At 34.2% G+C, this 23,652-nt stretch overlaps 1 protein-coding gene across 1 annotated transcript; it reads left to right on the top strand.

Annotated features, from left to right (window-relative positions):
* The first annotated feature begins 5,520 nt into the window (after positions 1–5,520).
* LOC133311473 (alanine--glyoxylate aminotransferase 2 homolog 3, mitochondrial-like) lies at positions 5,521–13,528 on the top strand. Its single transcript, XM_061512526.1, has 9 exons — positions 5,521–5,842; positions 5,992–6,222; positions 10,324–10,494; positions 11,391–11,534; positions 12,163–12,342; positions 12,442–12,667; positions 12,787–12,900; positions 12,981–13,067; positions 13,157–13,528. The coding sequence occupies exons 1-9, from the start codon at positions 5,600–5,602 to the stop codon at positions 13,198–13,200; spliced, it is 1,440 nt and encodes a 479-aa protein (XP_061368510.1). The 5' UTR covers positions 5,521–5,599; the 3' UTR covers positions 13,201–13,528.
* The last annotated feature ends 10,124 nt before the right edge of the window (positions 13,529–23,652 follow it).

Here is a 23,652-nt window from a genome sequence, read left to right as displayed (position 1 = left end):
CCAGTCATGCCTAAACCCATACTTGATACAATACACTCACACCATATGCAAAACTTGAACAAGTACACCCATCACATGCAACTTGCTACCAATTGTATAACTTATATTTCGCATTCAAATGACGACTCTTGTTATATAAAATGAATCATAAATACAAAAAAAATTAATAGTGCACTAACAAATTCTCCCTCCGACACTTATTTTCATTCCTCCATAGTACACTACCAAACTTTCATTCTCTTTTTTAATTTGTATAAAATATATAAAAGGAATCATAATAAAAAAAAATTAATAGTGCACTATCAAATTCTCTCTCTCAAATTTATTTTCATTCTAACTTAGTACACTACCAAATTTTAATTCTCCTTTTTAATTTGTATTAAATAAATAAAAGGAATCATAATTATAAAAAAATATAATATTGCACTACCAAATTCTTCCTCCCACACTTATTTTCATTCCCACTTAGTACACTACCAAATTTTCATTCTCCTTTTTAATTTGTATCAAATATACGAAGGAATCATAATTATAAAAAAAAAAAACTTAAAATTGCACTACCAAATTTTCTCTCTCGCACTTATTTTCATTCTCGCTTGGCATACTACCAAATTTTTATTCTCATTTTTAATTTGTATTAAATATATGGAAAAAAAAGTATCTAATGTCACTTTAGATAACTTTGTCTAATATTCACCGAAACGACGTCGTTTTGGGTTAAAAAATAAAAAAATTAGAATAATAAAAACTATTATAACCCTGAAATAAATTAAAATTACAATACACCACGATTTCTGTCCCAAAATGACATCGTTTCGGTGAACATTAGATAAAGTTATGTAAAGTAACTTTAGAAAAAATAAACTTAAATATATAAAAGAAATCATAATTATATAAAAAAATTTAATAGTGCACTACCAAGTTCTATCTCCCATACTTATTTTCATTCCCACTTTGTACACTACCAAATTTTTATTCTCCTTTTTAATTTGTATTAAATATATAAAAGGAATTGTAATTATAAAAAAAAAATTAATAGTACACTACCAAATTTTTCTCACACACTTATTTTTATTCGCACTTAGTACATTACCAAATTTTCATTTTCCTTTTTAAATAGTATTAAATATATAAAAAGAATCATATTTATAAAAAAATTTAATAGTGCATTATCAAAAATTTTCTCTCACACTTATTTTCATTTCCACTTAGTACACTACCAAATATTTCATTCTCCTTTTTAATTTGTATTAAATATATAAAATGCATCCTAATTATAAATTTTTTTAATAGTGCACTACCAAATTTTCTCTCACATATTTATTTTCATTCTCACTTAGTACACTACAAAAATTTCATTCTCCTTTTTATTTTTTTTTAAATATATAAAAGGAATCATAATTATTAAAAAAATTTAATAGTGCACTACAAAAATTTTCCTCCCACATTTATTTTCATTCCCACTTCATACACTACCAAATTTTTATTCTCCTTTTTAATTTGTATTAAATATATAAAAGAATCATAGTTATAAAAAAATTTAATAGTGTATTACCAAATTCTTCCTCTCACACTTGTTTTAATTTCCACTTAGTACACTACCAAATCTTTCATTATCCTTTTTAAATATATAAAAGGAATCATAGTTATAAAAAAATTTAATAGTACACTACCAAATTCTCCCTCCCACATACACTGGCAAATATTTCATTCTTCCTTTTTATTTGTATTAAATATATAACTGAAATCATAATCAGTGTTACAAAAATCGGACTGGTCGGTTCAAACCGAAAACCAGTAAACCGGTCATGGACCGGTCCGGGTAGAGTAATAGATCGGAGATGTAAGTGACTCGGCATGACCCAGTGCGAATCGGAATGAACCGGCCGGTTTTACTAAAATCGGTGACTCGTCAGGTCAAAAAAAAAACTTATTTGGGATGAAATCGAACAATGTAGACACAAAGAAGGAGAAGAAGGAGTCAAAGACGATGAAAAAGGAGGAGTCGAAGACATCAGAAGAAACATCACATGATGTCCAGCGGCTATTGAAGAGAAGAAATAGAGAGAAACGGAAATTTCAAAACCATGCGGAGAAGAAAGAGATCACAAAACCATGGGCTGGTTTTACTTTTTGGTTTCTGGTTTCATTTGGGCCACTCATTTCTTATCTATATTTTCTTCTTTTTAATTTTTATTATTATTTAAATTTACAATTCTTTATTTCTATTATTTTTACTTTCTTTATTATAATGGGTACTGCATTTGTGTTTTTTTTTTATTTTTATGTCATAAATATTTATTTTTTGTCATAATTTTTAAAAAAATTTGAAATTTGAAATATAAATTTGAAATTTATATATTTATCCGATTTAAGCGGTTGAACCAATGACTCATTTACTCAGTACCTCGACTGGTTCGATTACCGGGTCGAGTCTGATAACATTGATCATAATTATAAAAACATTTAATAGTGCACTACCAAATTTTTCCTCTCACACTTATTTTCATTCCCACTTCTAACACTACCAAATTTTCATTCTCCTTTTTAATTTGTATTAAAATATAAAAGAATCATAATTATAAAAAAATTTAATAGTGTATTACCAAATTCTCTCTCCCACAGTTGTTTTCTTTCTCACTTAGTACACCACCAAATTTTTATTCTCCTTTTTAATTTGTATCAAATATATAAAAAGAATCATAATTATAAAAAAAATTAATAGTGCACTACCAAATTCTCCCTCCCACACTTATTTTCATTCCCATTTAGTATACTACCAAATTTTTATTTTCCTTTTTAATTTATATTAAATATATAAAAGAATCATAATTATAAAAAAAATTAATAGTGTATTACCAAATTCTCCCTCCCACACTTGTACGTTATCATTCCCACTTAGTACACTACCAAATATTTCATTTTCCTAATAGTTATAAAAAAAAATTAATAGTGCACTACCAAATTCTCCCTCCCACACTTATTTTCATTCCCACTTAGTACTCTATAAAATTTTCATTCTCCTTTTTAATTTGTAATAAATATATAAAAGAATCATAATTATATAAAAAAATAATAGTATATTACCAAATTCTTCCTCCTACACTTGTTTTCATTCCCACTTAGTACACTACCAAATATTTCATTATACTTTTTAAATATATAAAAGGAGTTATAAAAAAAATCAATAGTACACTACCAAATTCTCCCTCCCACATAGTACAGTACTATCAAATATTTTATTCTTTTTTTAATTTGTTTTAAATATATAAATGGAATCATAATTATAAAAAAAATTAATAGTGCACTACTAAATTTTTCCTCCTACACTTATTTGCATTCCCACTTGGTACACTATCAAATTTTCTTTCTCGTTTTTAATTTTTATTAAATATATAAAAGAATCATAATTATAAAAAAATTTAATACTGTATTACCAAATTCTCCCTCCCACACTTGTTTTCATTGTCACTTAGTATACTACCAAATTTTTATTCTCCTTTTTAATTTGTATTAAATATATAAAATGAATCATAATTATAAAAAACTTTAACAGTGTATTACCAAATTCTTCCTCCCACAAATGTTATCATTCCCACTTAGTACACTACCAAATATTTCATTATCCTTTTTAAATATATAAAAGGAATCATAGTTATAAAAAAAATTAATAGTGCACTACCAAATCCTCCCTCCCATAGTTATTTTTATTCCCACTTAGTACACTATCAAATATTTTATTCTCCATTTTAATTAGTATTAAATATATAAAAGGAATCATAATTATAAAATAAATTTAGCAGTGCACTACCAAAATTTTCCTCCCACATTTGCTTTCATTCACACTTAGTACACTACCAAAATTTCTTTCTCCTTTTTAATATGTATTAAATATATAAAAGAAATCATAATTATATAAAAAAAAAATTAATAGTGCAATACCAAATTCTCCCCCCACACTTTTTTTTTTTTGGGTACATATAAGGGGCATAGCCCCAAAGCAAGAGAACAAACTAAAACCAGAAACTGATAGAGCCCCCACACCTTTTTTCATTTCCACTTAATACACAACCAAATATTTCATTCTCCTTTTTAAATATATAAACGGAATCATAATTATAAAAAAAAAATTAATAGTGCACTACCAAATTCTCCCCCTCACTTATTTTTATTCTCACTTGGTACTCTACCAAATTTTTATTCTCCTTTTTAATTTGTATTAAGTATATAAAATGTCGTAATTATAAAAAAAAAAATTAATAGTGAACTGCCAAATTCTCTCTCCCACACTTATTTTCATTCCCACTTAGTACACTTCCAAATTTTCATTATCCTTTTTAATTTGTATTAAATATATAAAAGGAATTATAATTATAAAAAAAATAATGCACTACCAAATTTTTCCTCTCACATTTTTTTTATTCCACTTAGTACGCTATCAAATATTTCATTCTCCTTTTTAAATATATAAAAAGAATCATAATTATAAAAAAATTTAATAGTGCCCTACCAAATTCTCCCTGCCACACTTATTTTCATTCCCACTTAGTACACTACCAAATGTTTATTACTTTTGGGGTAGATCAAAGGTAGGTCAGCTGGTTAATTATAAGCCCTTAACAATGCGTGACCTCTTTGTACTATTATTCACAATATATGGATTGATATATCATTCAAAACATGTATAAAAAAGAACGATTGAGGATTTATTTTTGGTTTTGTATTTTGGTTAATACAGAGATACTAAAATTTATTCATACATATTTAGCTATATACAGAGATTAATTTATACATATGTAACATTATTAGATATATGAGATTAATCTTTGTCCTTTCAAAGAATATATAATTTATCATTTTAGTTAAAATTACTGTGTTTTATGGTAAAAGAAATAGAAATCATAATAAGAGAAAATAAGAGATTTTTTTATTTAAATATTAAAAAATAACAATTTTAACCAAAATAACTCATAAAATAATAACCTACACTTGTACAACCTCAGTTTCCACTCATGCCTCCCATATTTGCATACCCTTCAAAACAGAGACAAATATGAAGATTACAGTGTCTACGTTCATGGGATTTTCCCCCGTACCAAAAGGGTTTACGTTATATCGTTTAAAATGACATAAGTTTAAGTTGTGTTCTTTTAGTGATTTACACAAAATATGACCAGTCATAATTTGTGTAAATCATTTAAAATACACAAATTTATGTCTTTTAAAATCATACTTCTTTTTTTTTTTTTTTTTTGGTACATAAAATCATACTTCTTTTTCCCATATCAAAATTGAAAACTTTTTGCAAATGTGAAAACAACCAAGAATACACAGATACGTCATTGTTGTTGTTCTCATTTACCATGTATAGACACATCGCCTATTTTTTTTACCGCAGTGAATTCAGAAGCAGTAATTCTCAACTAATCGCCTTTCTCCACGTCATCACCTTCCCTCATTTCCTATATAATCCTCATCCATTCTTCTTCCCTCCCTCCTCATTCCTCGCTTCTACCTCTCTCTCTCTCTACCCTGTTTCTCTCTCCTCACACGGTGTCGGGTCGGGTCCTGCATTCTCGGAGCCATCGCCGGAATCGAAATGGCGGGATCCTTAGCGGCAAATCTCATCCTGCGCCGATCGCCGCCGCAGAGCCGATTCTTCTTGCAACGATTCATTTCTCAGCCGGCGGTGGAGAGGACGAAGGAAACCGTCGCCGGAGCACCAAAATTGCCGGCGTTCGATTACTCTCCGCCGGCGTACACCGGTCCCACCGCCGACGAGATCATGGCGAAGCGCAGGGATTACCTCAGCCCCTCGATCTTCCACTTCTACAAGAAACCGGTGAGGACGCGCCGCACCGGATAATTCATCCTTAACAACCGCGACAATAACTGTATTTGATTATGTTATTTGCGCTATAAAATCATAACTAACTAAGTAAATAATTGTAACTGATTTGTGGGGGTGTGATTGTGTGCGGGAGGTTGCAGCTGCACCTGGTGGACGGGAAGAGGCAGTACCTGTTCGACGAGAAGGGAAGGAGGTACCTTGATGCGTTCGGAGGGATTGCTACGGTGTGTTGCGGGCACTGCCACCCTGATGTGGTGGCGGCCATCGTGGAACAGACGAAGCGGTTGCAGCACTCAACGGTTCTGTACCTGAACCATGCCATCGCTGATTATGCTGAGGCTTTGGCCTCTAAGCTTCCCGGTGATCTCAAGGTAAGCCATATTCAAACATATACATGTAATACTAAATACTAATCATGTCAAATTCTCGAAATAATTTTATCTTTTACATAAAAAATATATATGAATTTTATGATTAATTCCTAATTTTATATGTTTAAATGTTTCATTGCTTTTGCTATGAAAAATTGAAAATTTTACTTTTTCAAATAGCTAGTATGAATTTTAGTTTTTATATGTGTGTTATAAATTAAGAAGTATTCCTTACTTTGTTTGATTCGGAAATTTACGGTGAAGTTAGTATATGATAATATAATAATATATGTTGAATAAATTAATATAGGATTTTATAAGAGTTATGTTGTAGGAAGAGTAACTGTGTAATGTTATAGAGATTCGTTTTGCGTGCAGTAGTTTTTTGTTTTAAAAAATGTGGGCCCTACAACATGTTGTGTGTGTAAGAATTTTTTTGTTCATGTGAAATAATAAATGCAAACCCCATTAATATAATATTTGAAGGAAAAAGAAAGATAACCAATTAATATGCTCTGGTTAAAACTCGTGTTTGATTACCTATGCAAACCTTAAATAAGATTATTTCTTTTAAGGTTTAGGGTTTATTAAATAAGATTATTATGCAAACCTTCAATAAGATTACTCATGTCTTTTTAAGCCACGAAGTTAGCCTAATGGTAAAGGGTATGGATAGTGTCATTAGTGTGTAATAGGTTCTGAGTTCAATTCCTGAATGTATCCAAAAAATTATTTCTTTTAAAATTAGTGATAAGTAGAATATATAAATATAGGTGGCAACTTTTTTATTATAAATAATAATTTTCATAGATTATTAATATACTTTTTTATATCATTCATTGATGTTACTATATTATTAAATGAGTTGATAAAATACAAGATCATTGTATAATAATAATTGATTAAAAAATTTTATTATATTATGTATGGAGTATTGTTTATAGGGATAAGATATTGTGACACCCAAGTTATGTTACACCCATGTGACACCCAGTCAATCTCATCGTTAGATCGCTTATGTTGATCCAACGGTTATATTTATTTCCATCTTTGTATGGTCATGATTTCCTAAATTTAAAGTGAAAGCATTAAATATGGAAAATCATAACCATACAAAGGTAGAAATAAATATAAAATATTAAATTTGGGAAATCATGACCATACAAAGATAAAAATAAGTATAACCGTTGGATCAACATAAGCGATCTAACGGTGAGATTGACTGGGTGTCACATGGGTGTAACATAACTTGGGTGTCACAATATCCTATCCCTTGTTTATATATAATAATTACTTTTTGAGTTCAATAGAAATACTTGGGAGAGTCTCATATTTAGTAGCTAATTGTGATAATATCTGAGTGATTATTTTGATACCGTTATCTGTGAAAATATCCCAACCAAATAGTGGTAGCTCAGTTGGTGCATGGGAGCTAAGCAGGTGGAGGTGAAGACATGTGTTCGAACCTCTCTAGTACCACCTTTGGGAGGGGTTTAAAATCTTAATCTTGGACCCGCCCGAATCGGATTAATCGCGAAGAGATGAACCGATGGAATATTTTCAAAAAAAAGACAAAAAGAAAAGACTTAAAATAAGGAATACGGTATAATAATAAATAGTTTTTTTCTTATAATTTGTTAAAAAAATTAAACATAACAACTATATTCTAAGCAAGATAAAAACGAGTGAATAAGATTCTTTTCGAGATCCATATAGTAGGAAACTTGCTAAGTTAAATATAATTGTTAGGTTCCAAACTAAAATAAATATGAATAAATAAGACTCTCTTTTTGTCCGAATAGATAACCATGATCAGCATGGATTACGACAAGAAGGATAGTTAATGGGTTTATTGTTTTTATTGTATTCCTCTGGGGGCTGTTTGGTTGAGGGATTTTGTTGAGAATGATAGATAAATGAGAAGTGGGAATATAAGATGGGTTTTATATTTATCATTTAACATAATATAACTTCATTTTCCTACACACACATTAAAGAGGTGGGGTCCACATGTTTTTCTTTCTCTTTCATCATTCTACTTTATCTCTCCCTTTTGATATGAGAGTTGGAAACAACACTTACATCATGTTATTTAACCCTAATAAAACTCATATAAGATACCTATGTTTGGTTCAAGGGACTTCCTTAGTTACCTACCTAAATCTGAAAACCAGCAAACGTATTTGCATAGCATTTTCAACCCATATAGCAGGCCAAAGTTGCCCTTCTCATAGGTGGTATGCCTGAAAAGCTCCATATTTGCTCAGACCGCATTCTAACGAAAAGACTCGTCTACCTACTATTTGCGCGCAAAGGACAATCTCCTACTAAATCTATTTGCAGACTTGTCACTTTCCACATAGCATGACAACGTTTTTTAAAAGCAACTTGACTGATTCAACGTTTTCTAAAATCAAGGTTATTTTCGTAAAAGTACATTTTTTCCCATCTAAATTTTACCAAAAGTCAAACATAGACTTCACAAAAGTTACCTAATTTTTTCAGTAAAATTTTTTCCTACCAAACTACATTTTTTACATTTTCCTACCAAACTCACTTCTCAACCATTTCCCTACTTATCTTATTGTCCTATCATTCATAAAAATTTCTCCTTAACCAAACGGCCCAGAATAAAATTATCTCTAATTACTTAACCGATGTCATTTTAGAATTGAGAGGAAAATTTTTTTTATAAGGATGACTAATATAATTCAAAATAAATTAGAATAATAAAAATATATTTCTCTCAATCTCAAAATAACGTTAGGAGAAAAATTAAATTCATAGTTAATATAAACTGTTTTATTTCTCAATTTCAATGTGTCACTCTATAGGACTAGGGTGATGACGAATGCTAAGCGTGGCGTGGGGGGATATAGATGAAAACATCTGGTTTCGTGGCCAAAACATAATGTCCATATGTCATTGTCAAGCAACTAAACTCTCCATTATATATCTTGTTTAGCAGATAAAAACAAACAGTCTACTATCAATATGTTTAAGTTTTTGCGTCAATTTTTTTTTATTAGAACATAAATATATTTCATCCCAAATTAATATTTATAACTTTCATAGCAAACTACCGAGTATCCCAAGTGATTAATTTCATAACCGGAGATATGTTTTCATAATAAATAGGCTCTAATTTTTATACACAAGTACTATTATAGAAAAATTGTAATTTTTCTTTTTCTGGTAATGATTGAATAGTTTTTATTTATTTAATATAATGTTATTCTTTTTTATTTATTAAAAATATATTTTATTATATTAATTAATTTTAAAATGTGTGTCCATATAGATTAATTGACATCTAGTGAGTGATGTAAAGATTCAATTCAACCCAAAACCTTAAGGTGTTAGGTGAATGCCTTTTTTAATGATTTACATTATTCTCTAACACACTCCCTCACGCAAGAGCCTTTTGGGCTTGAAGCGTGGAATTGTACAGGCTCAATTTTTGGTTTACCTTTTGAGTTTTTTTTTTTTTTAATTTCACTTTAAAGTGAGAGGCGGTGAGGATCGAACTCGTGACCTTGTAGTCACTTAAGCTCTGATACCATGTAAAGAACCAATTCAACCCAAAATCTTAAGGTGTTAGGTGAAGGTCTTTTTTAATGATTTATATTATTCTCTAACAAGTGATGAGTAAAATTCTTACATCAATTCTAATCTTTTTTTGTTAGGTAATATTTTGATGTTTAATTTTATATTTTTGGCTCGAAAAAAAATAAAATGATAAAATTAAAATTAATTGTGATAATTATCAATTAGAATTTTAAATTAGCGTTGCAGTGGATATATATAGACTAGTTATAGTTTAGTAGTTTAATTTAACTATTTTATAAAAATAATATTTTAGGAAAATAAGAAAAAATTAGTTTAAAAGTAGTGGTAACATACAAATAGGAGTGGTGATAAATACTTCAAGATTTTTATTATTATAAAATTTTTGCACATGCTTTATTTAGAAATATGATATTTTGTAATTAATTAAATGATCACATGTGAAATTACAAGTATTAATAACTTAGACGATAATGTTTTAATATTAGACATTTGCTCTGTATATAAACCTTTGTCTGTGTTTATTATACGTAGGTAGTGTTTTTTACAAATTCTGGAACGGAAGCAAACGAACTGGCTTTATTGATAGCAAAGTTGTACACTGGATGCCATGACATAATATCTCTGAGGAATTCTTACCATGGCAATGCAGCTGGGACGATGGGGACCACAGCTCAAAGCATTTGGAAATTCAATGTTGTACAGGTATATATTATATATTTCCTCCTTTGCACATTATTCTAGTATAAATATTATTACTTTAAATTTTTAAACAAACATTAGTTCATTTCTTAACAAAAAATGTAATGAAAGAGAACCAAAATAAAATAAAATTAGAGGATGAATAAATCACCTCTTTTTTATATGATTTTTTTAATATATAGGTTAAGACCAGTTTATTATTTTTCATTAAATCATTCAAATAACATAAAGAATAAAATATTACATGATATGAGAATTTTATATAATATTTAAACACTTTTATTTTCTTATTTACTAATTTTACTTTAATTTCTTAACTTATAATAATATTAAAAAAGATATATAGGGTCTTAGGTTCACTTAGAACGAAGTTGACTAACACATCTTGGTAGCTGACGAATACTTTCACTCAACCTTATCCGTACGTGTGTGATAGCAACACCAACGGAGTTCAGCCTCACTGGACATATTTCTATCAACCATGAAAGCGAATCGTTCATTATTGGTAGCATTTTAAAACTGATTTTCCTATGAACACACTAAGTAGTTTCATATCAGCGCTAAGGTGTTGTGGTGATGATTTCCCATGATAGTGAAAGTGTGGACCCCCTAAGCAAGTATTGTTACAATTACGTGATGTCTTATTTCTCAATCAGGACTAAAAGATATGTATCCGGGACTTCCGGGCCCAAAAATAATATATTTCTTGTCATGGGAAAATAGCATTTTTTGTTGTTGTCATTTGCCAAGTGAATTCACTTTTTCCTTAAAGCCATATACTGTGTAATGCTTTTGTTTTTACTTTGAATCCAAAACCTTTTGGTTGTGAGTGTTGTTAAAGTTTAGAATGTAAAATAGTGTTTTCCTAACAATTTTATTTTTTCTTTGGTTGCCAACAGAGTGGTGTTCATCATGCAGTAAATCCAGACCCTTATAGGGGTCTTTTTGGTTCTGATGGAGAGAAATATGCAAGAGATGTCCAAGAGATCATTGATTTCGGAACTTCCGGAAATGTTGCTGCCTTCATATCTGAAGCTATACAGGTATATATAATATGATAAAATCATTTCGGCAGCCGCTTTACGTACAGCAACAGCAGATGTATGGTTATGATTTCTCACATTTAATGCTTTCATTCTTTGTATGGTTATGATTCTCCGCATTTAATGCTTTCAAGTATATATATGACAAGTATTTGATTGCTGCACGTACAGCAACTGCAAAAATGTAAATCTCATATATATATATATATATATATATATATATATATATATATATATATATATAAGTGAAGCATAGGATCCAACATGGTATGAAACCATTTGATTTAAAGTTTTTCCTAAAGGTGTCCTTTTGTGAAAATACTTTAAAATTACATATAATGTTTTTTCTATTCTAAAAAAAAAATTAAATAATTTATAAAAATTATGTCATAAGTCTAATACGTGCATTACATAATAATTTATTAAGTTAATCCGGTTGGAGCACTCTCAGACATAGCTCTCCCAAGACTATTTTTTTATTCTTGAATTCAGACTTTCGATTAAGGGACACAAGCTCTTTGCCACTTGTGCCAATGTTTGGTATCTGAAGGTGAATTAGTCATACCATAATTACATAAGCGTTTTTGTCAACAAAGACATATTTATGATGTTGGTGTTGTTACGGTAGGGAGTGGGGGGCATCGTTGAGTTGGCTCCTGGTTACTTGCCTGCTGCCTACAATAGTGTTAGAAAAGCTGGAGGTCTTTGTATTGCCGACGAGGTTCAGGCTGGGTTTGCTCGCATTGGTAGCCATTTCTGGGGATTTGAGGCCCATGGTGTTGTACCTGACATAGTAACAATGGCAAAGGTAACTTAACTCTTCTCTGCCCTTTATTTGATTTAGCAAACATAAGGCATGTATGTCCTCTATTTGTATGTTAAGTATGTTTATGCTCATTGTTGGCAGGGCATTGGAAATGGCATTCCTCTTGGTGCTGTTGTTACCACTCCTGAGATTGCAAAGGTCTTGACTCGCCGAAGTTACTTTAACACCTTTGGTGGGAATCCTGTTTGTACTGCTGCAGGAATGGCTGTTTTAAAAGTATTAGAGAAAGAGAAGCTTCAAGAAAATGCGTTTGTAGTGGGCTCCCATTTGAAAGATAGGCTTAATGCTCTCAAGGAAAAATACGAATGTAATCTTTTGTCTCTTCTTGCTCATTCTAGATTAGTGCACAAGCATATATTAATTTATTGTAGAGAGAGAGAGTTAACTGAGAAGCATTACAAATTTCTTGGTTTTCTTCTTATGTAGTAATTGGTGATGTGAGAGGAAGTGGAATGATGCTTGGAGTTGAACTTGTCTCTGATCGCGAACTTAAAACACCAGCTAAAGATGAAACACTTCACGTGATGGACCAAATGAAAGGTAAAGTCTCAATCCCTCTTATGGTAATCTTTTTTGTTTGTTTTGGAAGTTACTAATCAGCTCTTCTTCCATTGCCACAGAATTAGGAGTGCTAGTTGGAAAGGGTGGCTATTATGGAAATGTATTCAGAATTACACCTCCCCTATGTTTCACTAAAGAAGATGCAGGTTAGGTTACCCTTTAGCCTCAAATTCGATAAATGGTACTAGTCTTTGCTCTGTATTACTTAACAGTCTCTGTCTTTTTGTGGGTGCAGATTGCCTCGTGGACGCGATGGACTACACATTGTCAAGAATGTGAAGCTTAAATAAGATCCAAAGTGAAAATAAATGTCTACTTTATTTTATCATTTTAATAAAAACTCTGTTAGTTCGTCTCTCTAGACTCTAGCAAGTAAAGTTTATATATTTTTTACATGCAGGCTTAGACCTATAGTAGCCAATTGTCATGGTAGAAAACGAATGAGCCAACAACTCGTTGTCTCGTTTATCTTATCTCGTCCTCGTTTTGCTGGCTGCTCCTTTATTTTTAGATTTATGTCAATCCTGATCTTTGTTCATTTTTCTTTTTGGTCATATAAATTTAGGGAAATATTTTCATATTAAATGAAAAATCTTATCTCATGTTACACGCATCGAAATCTGAGCCAATATTTTTTTTTAATTGTAAGATTCATCTAATTTTATCTCTACATAAGATAATGTTATCTCATGTAACATGAGAAAAACATTGCCCATAAATCTACGTGGTTTTATGTTATTGTCGGTTCTACACTACATTGAATGCCGAAACTGAAATTTCATTTTCAACCATTGGAAGTTTATTACTAACAATTATTAGCCAAGCACTTTTCTTCCATTTTAAAACAGCTTATCTTTTGTGGCTTAAATTTCTTTTGGTACTTTAAATGGGGCCAAAATCATGTTTACATCCAATATTTGTATTTTGAAGAGTGTTCTTTGTCGGTGAATTTACTTTCGGATAACATGGTGTTTTGGCCTTCTCAATGGGATTTGCCAATGATGTTCATGGAAATTATATTCCTGACCTGAGACAAGATTGGGCTGATTTGTTGCATTTTCCTACTTCCTTTTCACTTGATGTATTTTGTTCTTTTTCCTTTGAAAGATTTCCTTCCTTAGTATAAAATCACACACTTCTTTCTAAATACCTTTTTTCTATAAAAAAATAATCCATAGAACGCCATCTCTGTTCTGAAATAACTAGATGCAAGCCTTAAGTCTGAAATAAGCTTTGAATCCAAAATCATAAAGGGTGATTTTCAGTAAGTATACTTGCGAGTGGCCTAATTTAGGACACCATCTGTATGTTTGTGCATTATCTCCAGTACAAAATTCTCGCTAACTGTGATCTTTCTTTTCGTGACATGGTTTTCCTTGAAAATAACTCTTCAATTTAAGCATATAATGAATAGATTTGTGTTGGAATAGAAGATTCTATATGTTGTTATGATTTGCTGTGATATGTTGTAACCTGTAGTTTGTTAGGATATGTATAACTGAGTCCTATTGTAATTAGGTGTAGTTACTTATCTTTAGGAAGTTGTTTTACTATTTGGTAACAGACTGTTTGGTAACAGCCGTAACAGCCTATTCTATTTAAGATACATTGATGTACAGTTTTAAATCAATGGAAATACTATCAATTGATACCATTTATCATGGTATCAGAGCGATCCCTTGTTAAAAAAAAAAAATTCCGCAACGTGTAGACTCTGAAAACAGTGAGCAGGAGATAGCTTCTGTTGAAGATGGCCAATGAAAACAGCAGCAGGTTGAAGCCATCAGACCCTGGATCACCATTCTATCTGACTGGATCAGATAGCCCAGGGATTCTTTTAACAACCGTTATGCTGAGAGGAGAAGCCAACTACGAGAATTGGGAAAAGTTTGTTGAACGTCCACCATGCATTCACTGCGGGAAAACTAATCATGAAGCCTCTCGATGCTGGCAAGCATTTGGCTATCCTGGACGTGGTGGTAGCAGAGGACGAGGACCTGGACGAGGACGTGGACGTTTCGGTGGTGATAGGAGCAGTAACCCACAAGGAGGATTCCATGCAAAGCCATTTGGTGCACACGCAGCTCAAACGGAGGAACCACTAGAGCAAGCAAATGCATTCGCCGTTCTGACACCTGACGTGGTGACACAATTGTTATCATTGGTTGACAACCCGCAACGCTCAAAGGACAAATTAAATCGTAAAGATTCCCATTGTCACTGGCTTATAGATAGTGGTGCATCACGCCACATGACAGGGGTATTGGAATTGCTGGAGAATGTTACAGATGTTGAACCTTTGGCAATCGGTTTACCCAATGGAGCTATTACTTATGCTGTGCAACAAGGATCTATTTCGTTTACTCCTTCTTTTTCATTATCCAATGTCTTATTTGTGCCAAATTTAAAGTGTAACTTGATATCTGTATCTCAGTTGGTACGACAACATAATGTTGATGTGGTATTCACTAATAATAGTTGTGTTTTGCAGGACCGCAAGCTGAGGACGGAGATTGGATTGGGTGATCACAGGGATGGTGTGTATGTGTTTCGACCAAGCCAAGCAGCAGCTTTAACAGTTCGCTCCAGTGATACGCAAGAACTTTGGCACAAGCGGTTGGGCCATGCATCATCCGAAGCACTTTCTCTGATTCCTTTTTCTAGTAGCATTCGATTTGGCAATGTAAACAATAAGGCATGCGATATTTGTTATCGTGCCAAACAAAATCGATCCTCGTTTCCCATTAGTGATCGAAAGAGTAATAAAATTTTTGATCTTCTTCATTGTGATACATGGGGTCCTTACCGCACTTCCTCTTTCTCTGGTGCTTATTATTTTTTAACGATAGTCGATGACTTCAGTCGTGCTGTTTGGGTTTGTTTGATGGGTGACAAAAGTGAAACTTCTGGTGTGTTACGAAAATTTCTTTTAATGGTGCAAAATCAGTTTAATACAACAGTTAAGAGTATTAGATCAGATAATGGAACTGAATTTACTTCCAACAAGATGATTGAATTATTCACTGCCAATGGTATATTTCATCAGAAATCCTGTGTTCATACGCCGCAACAGAACGGTCGGGTAGAACGGAAGCATAGGCATATTCTAAATGTGTCTCGTGCTCTTTTGTTTCAAGCAAACTTGCCAATCAAATTCTGGGGAGAGAGTGTGATGACAGCAGCTCATATTATTAATAGAACTCCCACAAAGCTTCTCAATGGCAAAACTCCTTATGAGCTTTTGCATGGATCTGTTGCTGATTACAGTCACTTAAGGATATTTGGCTGCCTATGTTATGCGGTGACACAACCAAAACCTACAAACAAATTTAGTCCACGGTCTAGGCGGTGTATGTTTGTTGGTTATCCTCATGGGCAGAAAGGTTGGAGAGTGTATGATCTTAATACTAAGGAATTCTTTGTGTCACGAGATGTCAGTTTTCACGAAGATGAGTTTCCTTTTGTATCTATAAGTGTGCCTAAACCTAGCCCATCATTACCTACATTTATACCAATAGATTCTAATGATTCTGCCAATCCAGTATCTCAATCAACTTCAAATGATTGTAAGGCAGAAGTGCAGTTGGAAGATAGGGGGAGTGTCCATCAGTCTGAAAGGGAGCCGAATGAAGATTCTACATCAAATGCTGATCAAGTGCAAAGGAGTGAGGATCCAGCTCCTGCTCTCGTACAAAGGAATGAAGATTCAGCTCACGAACTTGTGCAAAGAAGTGCAGAATCAGCTCAAAACGATTCTCTTCGTCCAGCACGCACACGAAGGCCTCCGTCCTATTTGAGTAACTACAAATGTAATCTGATTGAGGCACATACATACACTCCCAGTCTCACCTCTTCTAGCTCCACCTCAGGTATACGGTATCCAATTGCCAACTATGTGAATACTAACAATTTTTCTTCAAAACATCGAGTTTTTGTTGCTGCTATTGATGCAGGTAGTGAACCTCGGTCATTTAAAGAAGCAATGACCAATGATGTTTGGCGTAAAGCTATGGCTCAGGAGATACATGCACTAGAAGAAAATAATACGTGGACTATCACTGATTTACCTGCAGGCAAACATGCCCTTCCATGTAAATGGGTATATAAAATTAAATATCATTCCAATGGTAGCATCGAGCGCTACAAAGCAAGGTTGGTAATTGCAGGTAATCATCAAGTTCCAGGAGAAGATTTCCATGAAACTTACGCTCCTGTAGCGAAAATGGTGAGTGTTAGAACTCTACTCTCGGTTGCAGCTGCAAAAGGTTGGTACTTGCACCAAATGGATGTTCATAATGCGTTTCTTAATGGAGAACTGGACGAAGAAGTGTATATGCGCATACCGGCAGGCTTTAATCAAGGACAAGGAAGAAAAGTGTGTCGTTTGCAAAGGTCGTTATATAGCTTACGACAATCTCCCAGGAATTGGTTTGCAAAGTTGAGTTCCTCACTTATTAAATACGGTTTTGTTCAATCCGAAGCAGATCACACTTTGTTCACTTTGAAGCGTGGTTCTACCTTCTTGACCATACTAGTCTATGTTGATGATTTGGTGTTGGCAGGCAATGATTCCCAAGCATGTCAAGAGGTTAAGATTTATCTTAACAAGTGTTTTAAAATTAAAGATTTGGGTCACTTGAAATATTTTTTGGGCATCGAGGTTGCCCGTAGCAATGAGGGTATCTTCTTGTGCCAACGAAAATATGCATTAGATATCCTCAAAGAAACAGGTTTGTTGGATTGTAAACCGGTTCAGCTTCCAATTGAACAGAATCATCGCTTAGCTCTGGCAGATGGACCTGACTATGATGATCCAGGTCGCTATAGAAGAATTGTCGGCAAGCTAGTGTACCTTACGATCACTCGTCCTGATTTGAGTTATGTAGTGCACACTCTTTCACAGTTCATGCAAGCTCCAAAGGAAGCACATTATGAGGCTGCCATTCGGGTACTAAGATACATCAAAATGAATCCTGGCCAAGGTATCCTCCTTTCTTCCAAAAGTGATCTCAAAATTCATGCTTTCTGTGATTCAGATTGGGCCAGCTGCCCTTTAACTCGCCGGTCAGTTTCTGGGTTCTTCATTATGCTTGGAACCTCACCTGTTTCTTGGAAAACAAAGAAGCAACTCACTGTCTCACGCTCCTCAGCAGAGGCTGAGTACCGCTCCATGGCTGCCGCGACAGCAGAATTGATATGGTTGAAGTCTTTTCTTGCTTCACTTGATGTTATCCATGATGATCCTATGGAATTATGTTGTGATAATCAAGCCGCTATACATATCGCGACAAATCCTGTGTTCCATGAGCGAACTAAACACATTGAAATTGATTGCCATTTTGTCCGGGAAAGGTTGGTTTCTAAGACGATTCGAACTACTTTTGTTCGTTCTCATTTGCAACTCGCAGACATTTTCACCAAAGCACTTGGTCGTGTTCCATTTCTTGCCGTTCTTTCCAAGTTAGGCATTTCATGTCTTCATGCTCCAACTTGAGGGGGAGTGTTGGAATAGAAGATTCTATATGTTGTTATGATTTGTTGTGATATGTTGTAACCTGTAGTTTGTTAGGATATGTATAACTGAGTCCTATTGTAATTAGGTGTAGTTACTTATCTTTAGGAAGTTGTTTTACTATTTGGTAACAGACTGTTTGGTAACAGCCGTAACAGCCTATTCTATTTAAGATACATTGATGTACAATTTTAAATCAATGGAAATACTATCAATTGATACCATTTATCAATTTGCAATAAGTATACTTCTATACAAACAGTTATCAATGTGCAAAATTTGTATCTAAATTTAAAAAATCGGCTTGATATTTAGTTGACTAGCACCTGAGATTGTCAGGGGTTGGTGAACGTCTTGACCCTATTAAAAAAATGCACAGGTTTCGTAAGATTCTGTTTGAATCAGGATCCAGACTTTCATTCAGTGTTAACTTGTTATCAAACTAGAACTATTTATTGACTCGAGCAAGATACTGAGTCAATGAGTCGTCATCGGTTCAATAAGTGAATATTGGTTCAACATAAAATAAAATATAAAATTATAAACATTTTAGCTTATAATTAGAGTTGATTTAATAATAAATGCTATAAGTTATAATTCACGTGGTTTAAGTTTGAATTTCGTGGTATTTTTTAAGTATTTTATCTAAAATTTCACAAAATCGATTTTTGTGCCAGTTTAAGACCGGTTCATCAGTTTTATATCAGATCAAATATATAACCGACCCAATACTTAAACCGGACTAGTTGAGGGTCCAATTTATAAGTCAACCAGTCAAACCGGCTAGATCGGGTCAATTTTTATAACACTGCTTTCTTTGTTTTAAAAAGGTTAAATTTATGAAACACTGCTTTCGTTGTTTTCCAGCAGACCCATTGATATGAGTTATGTTTATTTATTTTTGAAAAACCAATGGCGAGGCCCACTTTTGGTGTTTATGTGACATGATGTAGTGATTTTCCTGTAACTTTATGTTTATAAATCTCATTTATCAATAAGGTTTGGTTTAATTTACTGAATCAAGTTGTCTGAGCAAAAGTTTTTCGTTTTGGTTTTAGTTTGATTCCAAATCACACACGACAGATTTTAATTACTCAAAATATCCATCGAGGAATAAGCATTAGACACCGGGCACCATCAATTCTCAAAGGAGAATATGGAAATTTAGGGAGTTAACACACAAATTTGGGTTAGCTGAACAGTCGAGCTTTTCCGTTATATTAGTCGATCAAGAACTGATAAGAAGGTTAACTAGCTTATACTATGTAAGTCTACAACAATTGGACTTAATGATTCGTGAGCTTCCAATTTATGAATTGTAACGCCCGGTCGCTTCAAGAATCAACGACTATCCTCACATATTAACACGAGACTTTTCAGTGTATTATTTCCTCACTCGCACACTTCCTGAGAAAACTTCTAAGGAGGTCACCCATCCCAGAAATGCTCCAAGTCAAGCACGTTTAACTGTGGAGTTCTTCCGTTCTGGGCTACCGAAAAGCAGATGCATCTTGTTAGTATAGGTAGTACCAATTAATTCTTATAAGATATCCCAAACTGTGCAGTCTCAAACCTACACAGTCTTTGAAATTCCTCCCTTTTGGGTGTCGATTCAATTCATTCATGCATGTAACCCCCCGCTGGAAGCCTGTCAGAAGTCGCTCCTTGTTTGTGCCTCTTTGCACCGGCGATCACTCCTCGCCCTCGTCAGCACTCGGGATGTTACATGCCCACCAGCTTCCGCCTGGTTCGTCCTCGAACCACACCGTACTGGAAGAGAGGCCTGCTCTGATACCACTTGTAACGCCCGGCCGCTTCAAGAATCAACGACTATCCCCACATACTAACACAAGACTTTTCAGTGTGTTTTTTCCTCAGTCGCACACTTCCTGAGAAAACTTCCAAGGAGGTCACCCATCCCAGAAATGCTCCAAGTCAAGCACGCTTAACTGTGGAGTTCTTCCAATCCGGGCTACCGAAAAGCAGATGCATCTTGTTAGTATAGGTAGTACCAATTAATTCTTATAAGCTATCCCAAACTGAGCAGTCTCATACCTGCACAGTCTTTGGAATCCCTCTCTTTCGGGTATCGATTCGATTCATTCGTGCATGTAACCCCCTGCTGGAAGTCTGTCAGGAGCCGCTCCTTGTCCCTACTTCTTTGCACCGGCGATCACTCCCCGCCCTCGTCAGCGCTCGGGATGTTACACGTCCACCAGCTTCCGCCTAGTTCGTCCTCGAACCATACCTTACTAGAAGAGAGGCCCTGCTCTCTGATACCACTTGTAACGCCCGGCCGCTTCAAGAATCAACGACTATCCCCACATACTAACACGAGACTTTTCAGTGTGCTTTTTTCTCACTCACACACTTCCTGAGAAAACTTCCCAGGAAGTCACCCATCCCAGAATTGCTCCAAGTCAAGCATGCTTAACTGTGGAGTTCTTCCGTTTCGGACTACCGAAAAACAGATGCATCTTATTAGTATAGGTAGTACCAATTAATTCTTATAAGTTATCCTAAACTGTGCAGTCTCATACCTGCACAATCTTTGGAACCCCTCTCTTTCGGGTGTCGATTCGATTCATTCATGCATGTAACCCCTCGCTGGAAGCCTGTCAGGAGCCGCTCCTTGTCCGTGTCTCTTTACACCGGCGATCACTCCCCGCCCTGGTCAGCGTTCGAGATGTTACATGAATATTAGACCTTAAAACTGTATGGTTACTAGTGTGATTGGTTTAGTTTAAGTAGCTTTTAATCAACCGACGAGGAGGTTGAAAACTTTTAACAATATAGGAATTGCTTAAGTAAACTTTTAACAAGATCTTATGAAACCAAAGGGACTCAAAAATGAAGATAATGATGAACAAACCAGAAGGATAAGAATTAAGAAGTAATAATCACTTAGAGAAGAAGTTGGCAGCTCAGCTAGTGCATACATTGAATCCGGACTTAAGACTGAGTGAGTTAATCATTATTCTATATGGTAGCCACTTTTGGTCACTACTAGGTTAGTTGGATTAAAAATTTGTGAATAATGTTATTGGGGGCTGAAGACTATTTTTAAAGATGTGTAAATAGTACTAAAACTAGTATTCGTACTTTTGAATTTAGATCCGACACAGAAAGTACAAATGAAAAGAATAAAATGTTTAAGATGAGTAAATGATATAATTTGAAAAGATTTGCTGAAAAAGAGAGAGGTGTTTATGCAGAAAAATCCATATGGTTTATTGAGAAGTGTTCGAGCAATTGAGTTTAATCACACAGAGTTGAACCTGATTCAAGTGGTGCTAAAAGGATGGTTGTGACAAGATCAACTAGGCTGCTATCGGGATGGTTGAACTAGTGTTGAATAGATGGAGGAACTTGCAAGGAACTTTCACACTAAAATGAGTTTGACTAAAATAGGGTACATATCTACTTGAGTAAATAACATAAAAATAATCATACATGGGTTTTAACCCTTATGTATATAGTGATGACATGAATTGTTTGTGCTGCCTTAATATAGCGGTATTCATTCTCATTGGTAAATTGAGGTGGCTTTGCCAATTTATCCCAATAGATGGAACCTTGTATGTTTCTTTTGTCATTTGCTCTTATGGAGGCTCATGAGTCATGAGTTATCTCAATTAATTTGCGTGTCTGCGGGATTGCCTATATATGTAATGCACACGCTTCCCTACTCTTTAAATTTTTGTTGGTGGGCTTCTTGGATTGTCATTCGATTAGACCCTTCAGCTTGTTTAGTATATATCCAGATTAAGAAGAAAATTAAGTTAAAAGAACAATTTAAACATAAGGGTTGATTACATTGAAAACTTAGATGTTAAATAATCGAACTAGTTTAGATAAATAAATCCACGACCTTTTCTTTTATTATTGGATTGGAGAATTATCAAATTGTGCTAACAATAGCCGATTGAGTGTGTAAAGAACCTTGGGATACACCACCTCAAAAGCTAGCTCAAAGGGTGGGAGTGCCCAAGACCTTATAAACTCCACATTAGTTACATATACAACCAATGTGGGACTATATATCTCAACACGCCCCCTCACACAAGAGCCCATTGGGCTTGAAGAGTGGACAATGCAACAGGCCCAACCTACCTGTGCTAAGAAACGCCACAAGAGAAAGTGGGGGCCAACGAGACTCTGATACCATGTAAAAAACCAATTCAACACAAAAGCTTAAGTTGTTGGGTGAAGCTACATTAATAGTTTTATATATTTCAACACTCCCCTCACACGAGAGCCCACTGGGCTTGAAGGGTGGACAATGCACAGGTCCACCTACCTGTGCGAACAAAGAAATTCCACTTGAAAGAAAGTAGGGGGTGGCGAGGATCGAACCCAGGACACGAGGCTCTGATACCATGTAAAGAACCAATTCAACCCAAAAGCTTAAGCTGATGGGTGAGGCTACATTAATGGTTTTATATATTTCAACATGCCCCCTCACACAAGAGCCCATTGGGCTTGAAGAGTGGAAAATGCAACAGGCCCAGCCTACCTGTAACATCCCCGTCTCGAGCCGGTTCAATTAACATACATATGATACAAACAGAAACAGCGGAAGACTTAACTTACGAAAATATGAGCTAACTTTTTCTTTTTCTTTTTAAATTCTCATTCGTCGTAAACGAAAATCGGACAGAGTTTCCTCTATGAATCGGACAACTGGGGATTTTCCAATCCCACTCAGAAGCATTTCCTGATAAACAGTTTATACAAATATAATCAAATGCCCATCCATGGGCGCATGCATAACTTGGCTCAGTGCCACTATATCTAACAGCATGCAATCCAACACGTAAACATATCTGAATACTACATCATCATATAACGTTCCTGAATACTCAAATGTACATGCATCAAACTGACAGACATGTACAAAACATATACAGGCCATATACAAAATAAAGGATCAATGTCATGATCCATCAAAGGCGGAAATACAAAACGACATGAATATACTTCCAAAAGGTAGTAGCCTACAGCCACTCAAAATCTGATCCGTCAACTGCCTCAGCCACGTGTCGCGTCCCTGCCTAGTGAGGACTCACCGGGAATCTGGGCACCTGAAAATATGTCCCCAACGAGGGGTGAGATTACAAATCTCAATAAGCTCCAGGTTTATAGAGAATTCTCCATACCCCTGGCTCACTCCTGCATGAAAGTCAGATACAGAGTATACAAATACAACATATAACAGA

This window comes from Gastrolobium bilobum, unplaced genomic scaffold (assembly GCF_033153095.1).
Source record: "Gastrolobium bilobum isolate Gb01-03AN ecotype WA unplaced genomic scaffold, APGP_CSIRO_Gbil_v1 utg10537, whole genome shotgun sequence".
In the NCBI taxonomy this organism is placed as follows: Eukaryota; Viridiplantae; Streptophyta; class Magnoliopsida; order Fabales; family Fabaceae; genus Gastrolobium; species Gastrolobium bilobum.
Note: the sequence above shows the minus strand (reverse complement) of the source record. Positions and strands in the feature narration are given on the sequence as shown.

Bases quoted from the DNA above. Each gene is read 5' to 3' on its own strand.
- LOC133311473 (XM_061512526.1), top strand. From the start codon at position 5,600: ATGGCGGGATCCTTAGCGGCAAATCTCATCCTGCGCCGATCGCCGCCG. The intron at 6,223-10,323 runs GTAAGCCATATT...TATTATACGTAG, and splicing joins AGCTTCCCGGTGATCTCAAG to GTAGTGTTTTTTACAAATTC. The intron at 11,535-12,162 runs GTATATATAATA...TTGTTACGGTAG, and splicing joins TCATATCTGAAGCTATACAG to GGAGTGGGGGGCATCGTTGA.